Source organism: Parasteatoda tepidariorum, chromosome 1 (assembly GCF_043381705.1).
Source record: "Parasteatoda tepidariorum isolate YZ-2023 chromosome 1, CAS_Ptep_4.0, whole genome shotgun sequence".
Classification (NCBI taxonomy): domain Eukaryota; kingdom Metazoa; phylum Arthropoda; class Arachnida; order Araneae; family Theridiidae; genus Parasteatoda; species Parasteatoda tepidariorum.
Genome location: NC_092204.1, coordinates 38,276,989 through 38,288,848, shown reverse-complemented (window position 1 = coordinate 38,288,848; position 11,860 = coordinate 38,276,989). Strand labels below are relative to the sequence as shown.

General features: G+C 27.3%; 1 protein-coding gene across 3 annotated transcripts in view; it reads right to left on the bottom strand.

Annotated features, from left to right (window-relative positions):
- Positions 1-11,860, bottom strand: part of LOC107444438 (Ubiquitin-specific protease 7) — a 46,030-nt gene that overhangs the window by 12,566 nt on the left and 21,604 nt on the right. For all 3 annotated transcript variants that reach the window (XM_016058570.3, XM_016058569.3, XM_071178807.1), the window contains exons 15-26: positions 11,650-11,794; positions 11,489-11,558; positions 6,621-6,752; positions 6,473-6,536; positions 5,354-5,455; positions 5,177-5,276; positions 4,429-4,521; positions 4,272-4,339; positions 2,411-2,565; positions 1,163-1,262; positions 931-998; positions 399-507 (exon numbers count right to left, since the gene is read on the bottom strand). In XM_016058570.3, coding sequence (XP_015914056.1) covers positions 399-507; positions 931-998; positions 1,163-1,262; positions 2,411-2,565; positions 4,272-4,339; positions 4,429-4,521; positions 5,177-5,276; positions 5,354-5,455; positions 6,473-6,536; positions 6,621-6,752; positions 11,489-11,558; positions 11,650-11,794 — 1,206 coding nt within the window. The remainder of the gene's footprint in view (positions 1-398; positions 508-930; positions 999-1,162; positions 1,263-2,410; positions 2,566-4,271; positions 4,340-4,428; positions 4,522-5,176; positions 5,277-5,353; positions 5,456-6,472; positions 6,537-6,620; positions 6,753-11,488; positions 11,559-11,649; positions 11,795-11,860) is intronic.

Below are 11,860 nucleotides of genomic sequence, written 5' to 3'. Positions count from 1 at the left end.
AAAATGAAATATATATATATATATATAAATAAAATTAACTAACTGGCTATTTATATAAATAGGGTTTGAACAATTTAAAATCTTATTTCCAAAGTTATAACTAATCAAATCATCATACTTTTAAAAAGTTAAACACTACAAAATTACTTAAAAAATTTCAATGCATAAAATGCATCACTGTCTCAACCTTCTGAATGTTAGTCCTTAATTTTTTAAAATTTTTAAGCTGGTGGTTTTCTTGCAATGAAAAACCACTTTCTCATGTTACTATTAGAGACAAATATACATAAAAGAAAGAATTTTGAAATGATTTGTAAAGTAGAAATATTTGGAGGAATACTTAGTTTCTCTAATTTCACTCAAATAACTTAAACTAGAAACTTATTAAACATTCTTACCTGTTGATAATACATTTTTTTGGGTTGCCTAGCTTTTACTGGAACCAAGAGTTCTTTCAAAGTTCCTTCATAAGTACATCGAAGTGGAGCGCCTGGACCATCTCTGTAACTAAAAGGAATACACTATGTATGCACTGAGTAAATATTTCAGATGATAAATTCAGCCCTTACAATGAAATTACTAATTAACAAGAGTAATTATTATGTACAAATATATTAAAAGTCTTAAAAATGTATAAATAACACAAAGCTCTACGCTTGTTGGGTTGGTATCAAATACTATATGTAATTCTCTCTAAGCTTTTAGCATTTGGTAATGATTAAATGTGATTACATTTAACCTTAATCCTTACATTTGACTTACCTATTGAATAAAAAAAAAACAAACTAATTTATAATACAGTTAAAGGGTAAATTAAGATGACAAAAACTGTCAAGAGTACTTAAAAAAAGGGAAACCACTAAGTTTTTTATTAAATGTAATTACTGGTTATTAATTAATATAATGTTAAATAAAATTATTGTTACATACTTTATAGCTTTGAAAAACTGTAAGAGATAGGGATCTGTATTGAGTTTTGTTGCAACAGCATGAGCCATCTGAAAAAAAAAAAAAAAATTATATTCATTATTAATAACAATAAACCAAGAAAAGTTTAATGTATCCAATATTTCTAGGTAACATGTTTTAATTGGTACATTTTGGTACATGATACAAATAATTAAAAACTGAAATTAAATGAAAAATAAATAAATTATCAAACCTGATCATAATTCATTTTCAAGGAAAGTTCTACAGTAAAGCCTGGGTCGTTAGAAATAGTTTTATCACAGAAAATAACTTCAACTCGATGAAAAAGATCACTAAAAAAAAGAACATTATAAATGGAATAAAAGTTTAAAAAAACTCACACAGATTGGCAATAAGAGCAGGTTTAAAGATAGGAAAGATTGTTTAAAAAAAAGTTAAATCCATTATATGCCAAAATTTGAAAATTATATTGAAGAGTGAATTATATTTATAGATTATTAATTAGCTAGTCAAATATACACTATATTTTGTTACAAAAACCGTTCTTTCATTAAAAATGTAATGAGAAAGAAAATTTTAAATTGCCCTGTTTTTTTTTCCTTTTCTTTTAATGTTCAGGGGTGATTGAGAGCCCAAGTCAAAATTCCGTTAAATTTCTTGAGTAAAAAAAAAAAAGTTTAAATCGAAAAATTAGAAAAAAAATTTAAGCAAGGTTTTTTCCTTTTTCTCAATATTTCTTAATTTACTTAAAATATATTTAAAATTTTACACATACCTATGTTGCCCTAGAGAAGTAATTGAAATTTACAAATATGTCTTTCTTTCTTGAGTTTATGATTATAATAACTATTTACTGATAAAAAATTAATATTAATCTTGAATATAAGTTTACAAAGTATCTCTCTAGCTCTCCCTTACAAACAAATAAAATAAACTGTGTTTTTAAGTTCCACCTTTGAAAATTTGATTTCTGGAAACTTTTGTGATCAATGATTTTTTGAAAAGTCTGAACCTTCGATCTCCGGAAACTTCCGGATGACGGTTAGCGAAAAATAAGGAAATCCGGATTTTTTCCGGATCACAATCAGCCCTGAATGTTGTCCAATTTCAAAGTAATTTTTTCTACGTCATGAAAGAATTAAATTTTTTTTATTGCTCAGAACTAGAGATTTAAACTAGAAATAACTAGAAGAACAAGAGATTTTTGCAGTTCGTTTACTTTAAAAATTAATATTTATTTGAAATGGGATGCATAGGCTGAATGTCAAAAAATATTAGGTGTGGGATAGATATTTTTAAATTTTATTAGTGTACTAGTTTAAAATAAAAGATAACCAGAATCATTCATGTATTTAATAATTAGCAATGTTTTGCAATAATATTGGACTCAAAATATGATAATAGAGGAAAAGCAAAATTAAGAAAATAACAAATATGCAAAAATATATAAATATAAAAAAAAGAAATTGCAATAACTAACCGAAAATACTCCTTAGCTGTTGGCAATTCATAATCGGCAAAGTTCAAATCTGCCCTTTGGAAAACAATTATATCACCATCCATTAGCTCATCTAGAACTTTTTCTAATGGCATATCTATATTTTCAATACGTTCTACTACATTTGGCTTTACTTCCTAAAAAAAAATTTAAAAGAAAATATTTTAGAAATGAACAAAACTTTGGAGTGCACATTTAAGCTTCAGTACAGTTCTATCTAAAGGTTTCAATAAGACAAATCATCTTGCAGTTTTTGTTGACTGCTTATATCTGTGAGAACGAAAAAAAAAAGAAAAAAAACTATTCAGGTAAAAATATAATAATTTTTCAAGCATGTTGATTATAAAAGTATTTCTTTTACAGGTGCATCAATTTTTTACCCAAACTTAAGAAATTTGTTGACATTTCCTGTTAAAATCTATATCATACTCAGATTTAAGTTTTTAAGAATTAAGTACAGTTCTGTATGCTACTTTCAAGTGACAAACAATGATGTTTGAAATATCTTTTGTATTCTTTTAACAGTATTGTACCTTTTATGTATGCCTATTTTTAATAATTTTGACTGAGTTATGGCAGTTAAGATTTTTTATTTTATTTTATTAAGGTCATGCCTCTTAATAAAATTGCCAGCTTATCTTAAAATTTCAAGAAAATTCTTGCTAAATTTATAAAATATTGAAATTCAAAGTTTTCAAAATTTATATAAAAAGGTACTTGGTTTTTTTTCAAAGTGCCTGATCGATGACATGCTGTGTAAATAATTAAATGAAAATATTTTTTATTAAATAAATTTCAAATAAATGAAATATTGTGGAATTCGAAGCATCTTAAGGAGTTCCCTTTCAAAAACTTCTTTTTCTGATAAAAAAAAATTATATAAAAAGAGAGGAAGAGCAACAACATTTTGAATTTCACATTCAATATTACTTATTTTATTTCATAATCCAGCATTGAACAGGAGGCTCTCTGAGCATCTATGTTCAACTCTGTAGCCTTGTAATTTTGGACCCAATCCAGAAGACAATAGGAACTCCTGGATCAGGCATTGGGACATCGAAAACTTTCTTATTCAACTACCCGCATTTGCGTTACATGGAGAGAAAAACTATGAACACCTTTATACCCCGACAGTAAGAGAATTCTAACCCATACCATTGTGGATATTTGACATCAGCACTAACCGTGCAAACTGAGAGCATTATTCATATCAAACAGCTTCCACTTAGATTCAAACCTGGGTCACCTCATAGGGAGCCGAATGCTCTATCCCCTCAGCCACTGCAGCACTAATTTTATTTCATGTTATACTTTTACTAATTTTGTCAACACACAAATGCGTCAAAATGATTATAAACCTATCTAATTAGTATGTTAGGATTACAGAGTTAGGATTAACTTAGGATTACAGAGGTTTGCATTTATTTTAGTGCATGGTTATAAGGCATTAAAGTGGCATAAATAGTATGAGAATAACATGATCTAATAAATATTGTAAATTTTAATTGATTTAGCGTTAACAAAAATCTAAAAATAAAAAAAACTTCCATTTATAGAATTGTTTAATGTAAAATTGGCAAAATTTTTAAGTTTTTTTTAATCCCAGTTCTTATGGACTGGTTATGGGAAAATATAAATACAGACTTTTGTCATATTTTAACATTCAACAGTATCATCCTTAAGTTATGTACATAACAAGCAATAATTATCAACATTTAAAATTGTAAGAAAATTTAAAAATGAAATATAATCTAGTTAGTGGACATAAAATAATAAACATGTATTGTTTTTATTTTAAGAATTTTGTTAATATTTTTAAAAGTTTACTAAAAAATTTTATCACCTCAAACAAAAGAAGTTCAGTATCTTCTGGAAAGCCAGCTCTTTCATTCAAAATTGGTATTAGAGCTCCTATTAAAAAGAAAAAAAAATTTTTTAAGGAAAAATGAATAATCAATCTACAAAAAGGAATTATTTATAAGTCCTAATATGTTACTTACTAGCTTTGGAATTTATTGACATATATGTATGACCACAATAAGACATTCTTTTATTTCTTGGATCATACAGTTTGAAAAACAAAAGGACATCAGCTGCAAGAAAAAATAAAATTAAAAAATTATATTTTTTACCTATCCATCAAAGAGTTTAATATCAATTATATTAGCTATCACAGATTGAATGGAAATACAAAAAGCAACATAATCATTTTAAAACAGCATACAGATGCAAACAAGCTTTTTTTAATCTCTAAAATTGATCAAAGGGAAAAATTACATAAAAATTTCTCAAATTTGAAAAAATTTCTATTTCTTATTAACAAATCTCACACTGTAAAAACGATTGGAGAAAAAGTCTCACAATTGGCAAGTCATGTTTATGTACTGCTACATAAATTGCATCAAATACAATAAATTCAATCCTTTAAAATAGGTAAAGAAAATAAATACTTTACTAACGTATTGCACATGAACTCGTATGTGATGAAATTGGTGCATGGTTAAGGTTGATCACTGTAGTAGTAAAGTAATAGGCAAGGTACAGACAATATGATAATATTAGTGTACCATCAATTAAAATAATTGAGGAACACTGAATATACTGATCAGTTTTCATAAACATAGAATTAAATAAAAAAAATCTAGTTGTAGCTATGCATTTATAAATGCCTACTAAGTGCAAAAGTTTTATCATTAATAAGCTAAATAGAAAGTGCTATACATCTATACTATCATTGGAAAAACTTACTATCTTTGTCAAATTCTGGTATAGAAAGCATTCCAGAATCTGGTTCAACAGTTTCTAAGAAAACTGTCCATGGACTAGTGCTATCAGCCATATCTATTATCTATAGGAGAAAAATCAATTAGTGATATGAATAAATGCAAATGAAACAATAACATGTGTAATAGATTCTAATCTTACTGGTTTACTGCCTTCAGTTTCAGTATCTATTGCTACAGGTCTGCAAGTTTGATTCGTTCGGTAAATTAAGGGCCATGGCCTTATCATATTGATTGGATATTTCTAAAAATAAAACATAAAATTTTCTTTAATTTAAAAAACTACTAAATATAAACAGAAAAAACATTTATAAAAATCTTAACATGCAAATATGAAAAATATCATTTATATAGATATCTATAAAATGCTGCACAGAAGTTTATTTCATAAAATTCTGAATTTTTTGTACGATAATTAACATTTTTATGAAGAAATTTTCCCAGCTTTAGATACAATTTTTGAAATTGAATAGAGATAATAAGAAGTAAATTAGTACTGTAATTGTAAAATACCTAGTTTGAAAATAAGAACTAATTTCAAATCAAAATATTGATTTTCCAGATAAAATTTATTCTTAAAAATTTTTATTAGAAAAAAGAAGTTTCTGTAAATGAAATTTTGTATTGAAAACTTCAATAAAAGATAAAAATACAGTAGATCATTAATCAACGAAATTTGGAACAATTGGGCAACTTGGAAGGAAAAAAAAACAGTTGTTTTTTAGTTTACTTATTTTTCCTCTTTTAACAGAGATTAGGATTTGCAGCAGTACAAATTTTAGCATAGTTCACAGAGTGTATTTTGTTTTACATAGCCTTTATTCAAAACTGATACAATAACTAATGTAGTTGACCACTCAGAGCCATATTTAATTATTTTGATTACGTTTTCTCCTTTTTTCAATCTTTTAATGTAAGGATAGCATACATTTTTCTCATTTTTTAGGACATGTTTAAAAAACTTTCTTACTCTTTCCAATTTACTAAAAAAATAGCATGAGTGCTTTAGTCCCCTTTTTTAAAACTAATAAAACTGGTCCAGCATTCCAAGGCAGAATAAAGCAAGTGTAAAAATTTTCAAGAAACAAATTTTTGATTTCCTTCAGATAAAAAATATTTTTAGAGAAAGCTGAGAAATCAGGTTAATTGGCCCTTAGATAACTAATACTCTATTATTTTTTATTATCACAAATTGAGATTTTTTAAGGCATTGAACAAAGAATATTAGAATGCTAAAATAAAATACTAAATAAATGCTTACCATTTGTTCAGATAGAATCTCCATGAAAGTTCGTAAGGTACATAACTTTTTAATTTTAAAGCATCTATAGCAAAAAGAATAAAAATTATTATCTGTTTTTTCTTTCAAAGCTATATTTTTTTAAATATAAGAAATTGTAATAGTGTACCTATAATTTACTTTATCAGGATCATATAAATCTGTTCCTTGATGACCACAAAAATTATCAGATGTAACTATTTGTACATTCATATACAAATGGGCTTCATTTCGCTCTTTTCTCCGTAAAGCCTCTTGTCGCCTAAAATGTACAAAAATAATTAGGTACCATTTAATTTTAAAAATAATTATTTGAGAAAATGCTTATCATTAGCAAATGTATTTAGTATAATAATAGAAAAGATTAAAAATATGAATGAAAGGTAAAAAAGTCTTGCTTCATTATCTCGGTTAATTGATAATTCAGTAATATACATGTAACCAAATGAATTAGAAAACTTGAAGTCCCGGTTTGTCCCAAACCGTATTCGAGTTAAAAATATGGTGTCATTTTTTAGGTAAACACAGATTCCTTATTGTTTAGAACAGAGATAAAGGTCAAATCTTTCAACGACTTTCTTTTATGAGGAAAGTGTACACCCGTATTGAAACGAGATAAAGCTGCTCAAATTAAAGGGAAAGGTTGAAAACCTTGGATAAGAGTAAAAATTTGCAGTTACTGCTGCCTGGTGTCAAAGTTTTATATCATTTACTGAAAAATGATGAACTCCTTAGTTCACATCGGGGATGAGAGCAGTCAGAAAGTAAAAAAGAGGAAATCCCAAAAATAAATAAATATATATATATAAAAAATTGCGATTTTTAAGCTTGTAAACCATGTGAATATAAATCCCGATATGAGACTTTTAAATCACGTAAATAGGAAACTCTACATCGAATTTAAAAAATGCGAAAATACAAATCATGATTTTTTAATTGTTTGATCACGATGCATAATTTTTAAATCGCGCGATATTACAATCACAAAAACGAATCACGATATTGGATTTTAAGCTCGCGTGAATACGAATTGCTACATAGGGCTTTAAAAGCTCGTAAATACAAATCGCGATATTGATTTTTTAAATCTCGTAAGTAAGAATCGCAATGTACAATATTTAAATCGCCTGAATAAGAATCGCAACGTTCAACTTTTAAATCAGGTAAATGCGAAAATCGAGATTTGATAATAAAATCGCGATTTTAAAAATGCATAAATACAAAACACGATATTGGGTTTTAAATGTCGTAAATAAGAATCATAATATACGATAATTAAATAGCGTAAATAAGAATCGCAATGTGCAACTTTTAAATCAGGTAAATACGAAAATCGATGATTGATATTAAAATCGCGTGAATAAAAATCGAAATATTTTCAGAGTCTGGACTTGTGATTTCTAAAAGGCTTGTTTGTATTGTTTTTGTTTAGACATAATAAATAAAAATTTACAAGATTAATTGAATGAGCAAATAAATATTCTCACCGCAAATCACCTCTATTTTTTTCCTCTTTTTTGTTTGTTTTCACGCCAGAATACAAGAAGCAGCGACGTCTGAATTACGAAAATACGAGCTATCCAGCCGACGGATAAAAAATACGGAAAATCTTATTTTCTGTGCGTGAAATCGGAGAAAATAGCTAAAATAAGTAAAAATGCGGAAGGGTTAGCAGCTAGGGCGTAGATTGAATTTTCTGTTTATCTTTGAAAATCGTAAATAAATATAATTATTTTACTTCAATGACTGAATTTAAAAAAAAAGGGATATTTATTTAAAAAAACGAAACTTTTAGAGAATCGGAGTTTTTGATAAAAAGGCTGAAATTCGAGAGACAAAAAAAATCTCATCCCTGTATAAAGGTCAACCAGTTTTATCCTAAGTAAATGATTTTTAGAGAAACTTCAGAGGGAGGAAAAGGGACTTCAATAATTTCCCTCCGCGGAAAATTAAATTCCTCATAAAACATTTTTACTTGTGCAAAAAAAAATTTCCGCGGAAATTAGCGGGAAAAATGGAAAAATCTGAAAAAAAGCGGAAATCTGCGAATCCGCGGAAGAATCTCATCCCTGTCACATGGAATTGTGGCATAACAGTTAAGCTATCTGCCCTTTAATTGAGAGATGGGAGAGATTCAAATCAGAGTTGAGATATTTCATTTATATTTCTAGATTTCTGATCTAATAAGATTGATAAATATTTAGTATGTTTTATTCAACACATAAATATATTATTCATTAGTTTAAATTTTTTACAAGATTTAAACTTTTAGAAAAAAATTCATAATTGTTTTATTATTTTATAGTTAAAATATGTTATTTAAGACTATTTATATAAAGCTTAGTAGAATTTTTTTTAAAAATATTTTGTTTTCATTTTAATAATTAATTTTTAATAAAAACTTAAAATAATTATAACAAGGTAAAAAATTTAAATTGGAATTTTTAAAATATTATACATAGATATAAATTAATTAAAAACATCTACCAATTGTTTTGCTTCTAAAAGTTTATATCTTTTAAAAAATATAGGATTGCATTATTCTTTACTGATTTATTTCTGTTTTAGTTTAAGTCTACTTTCTTTGTTTCAAAAATAATTGGACAAGGAGGGAAGACTTCATAAAAAAAAATTGACCTTTTAGGGTTAAAAGTATATTTAAGGGTAGAAAAATTTACAAGACTCAGTTCTTTCCAAAAATCAGACAGCATCATTTGCTTTTATTTCTTATAATTTCCGATTCTGATATTCATTTCATTCAAAATTTTAAATTTCTTTTTGAAACCCATAGCGTTACGCCTGTAAGGTCTAGTCATTTTTGACAATTAACATATGTTTCAGAGAATCTCAAAGCCTAAGTCAGAGAGGGCAAACCCATGCAATGAGTGCCATTAGGTGGTACATAGGTATTTCAGTGGTATGTAAGAAGTTCAGATTAAGTTACTTATATTCAATAATATTTCAAAAATAAACAAATCTATTACCAGCAGCAAATAGAAGTGATTATGGGTATTAGCACAATGACATTTTCCAGATTGTAAGGGAAAATGACTTTTGCTCGAAAAGGAAAAATGAGTGAGTGTGAAAAGGAAAAAAGAAAGATGAGATGTAAAGAGATAATCCAAACTGAATTACAAAACTTGCAAATTCTATGCAGCTGTTTTCGAATTGAACTCTAGTTTTTTAAAGAGAAAATGTCAAGCTTGAGCAACAAATGACACACTAGAATCCCTAAAATAATAAATCCTTATTTAACTGGCATACTAATTGAAAAAGATCCACCATCTCTGGTTTGAACAAACATAAAATCAAGAAGTTATGACAACCATGTGTTTTAATTCCAAAATGAACTACTTAATACAACATTTCTAAAAACAAATAAATAAAATGTATTGATTGCTTCGTAATCAAATTCACAAAGAGGAATGAAAGCATACAGGAGACTAACTTCCATTAGAAGATTCTCAATTATAAAAAAAAAAGTAACAATATTCTCTATTGTTATTATCATAGATTACACCAAGGATAAAAATGAATGGACCTGTCACTATTTCTTCATCAATAGATGCTTCAAGCATGTTGAGCGTAATATCAAATATTCCAGTGGTTTGAATAATTTCCTTTAGACTTTTGGTATTGATCAACAAGGAAAAAATGTTCGATTTGAAAGCCAAAAAATATTTTAAGTCTACTTTTGGAGTGATTTTTTTTTTTCATTTTCTTTGGTACTATTATCAGGGATGAGAGTAGTCAGCAAGTAAAAAAGAGGAAATCCAAGAATATATATATATATATATATAAATCGCACTTTTTTTGTCAAATTTCTGTTTAAACTTGTAATTCATGTGATTATAAATCCCGATATGAGGCTTTTAAATCACGTGAATATGAAACTCTAAATCGAATTTAAAAAATGCGAAAATAGAAATCATGATGCGTAATTTTTAAATCAAGATGCATAATTTTAAAATCGCGCGATATTACAACCGCAAAAACGAATCACGACATTGGATTTTAAGCTCGCGTAGCTACATGGGGTTTTAAAAGCTCGTAAATACAAAGCGCGATATTGGGTTTTTAATCTCGTAAATAAGAATCGCAATGTACAATATTTAAATGGCCTGAATAAGAATCGCAACGTTCAACTTTTAAATCAGGTAAATACGAAAATCGATGATTGATATTAAAATCGCGTGAATAAAAATCGAGATATTTGCAGAGTCTGGACTTCTGATTTCTAAAAGGCTTGTTTGAATTGTTTTTTGTTTACACAATAAATAAAAATTTACAAGATTAATTGAATGAGCAAGAAAATATTTTCACCACAAATCCACCTCTATTTTTTTTCGCTTTTTTTGTTTGCTTTCTCTCCAGAATGCAAGAAGCAGCGACGTCTAAATTACGAAAATGCGAGCTATCCCGCCGACGGATAAAAAATACGGAAAATCTTATTTTCTGTGCGTGAAATCGGAGAAAATAGCTAATATAAGTAAACATGCGAAAGGATTAGCAGCTAGGACGTAGTTTGAATTTTCTGTTTTTCTTTGAAAATCGTAAATAAATATAATAATTTGACTTCAACGACTGAATTTAAAAAAAAACGGGATATTTATAAATGATTAAAAAAAAACCAAATTTTTAGAGAATCTGAGTTTTTGATAAAAAGGCTGAAATTCGAGAGACAAAAGAGATGAAAATCTCATCCCTGTATAAAGGTCAACCAGTTTTATCCCAAGGAAATGATTTTTAGAGAAACTTCAGAGCGAGGAATGAGGACTTCAATAATTTCACTCAGCGGAAAATTAAATTCCTCATAAAATATAATAACTTGTGCAAAAAAAATTTCAGCTGAAATTAGCGGAAAAAATGGAAAAATCTGAGAAAAAGCGGAAATCCGCGAATCCGAGGAAGAATCTCATCCCTGTATTATAAAGAAAGAAAACAGTAATGAGGATTGTACTAAAGAGTGTAAACTTATATATATGACAAAAACCTAACCTTTCTTCTTGGAGTCTGTCTACTAATTGATCTGGTATATCTTGCTCTGTAACTGGTTGCAACACATCAGCTGTAATTACAATAAGATTAAGTACAGGAAAAATAATGAATTATTACTGTAGCACTCATAAATATCTTATTAAGCAAAAAATGAAACTAACTTATTGCACTATCTTTTATATACACTAACATATAAGCATTTGTACAATGTTTGACAGTTAAATCTTCTTCTTGGCCACCAAAATTATGATCAACAGCTTCTTGTTTAGAACAGCGAGACACAACATCATCATCAAATTTACACCACTAAAAACAAAATAAAATGAATCAATAACAAACACCAATCGTAATTTAAAAAAAATAAATAAAACT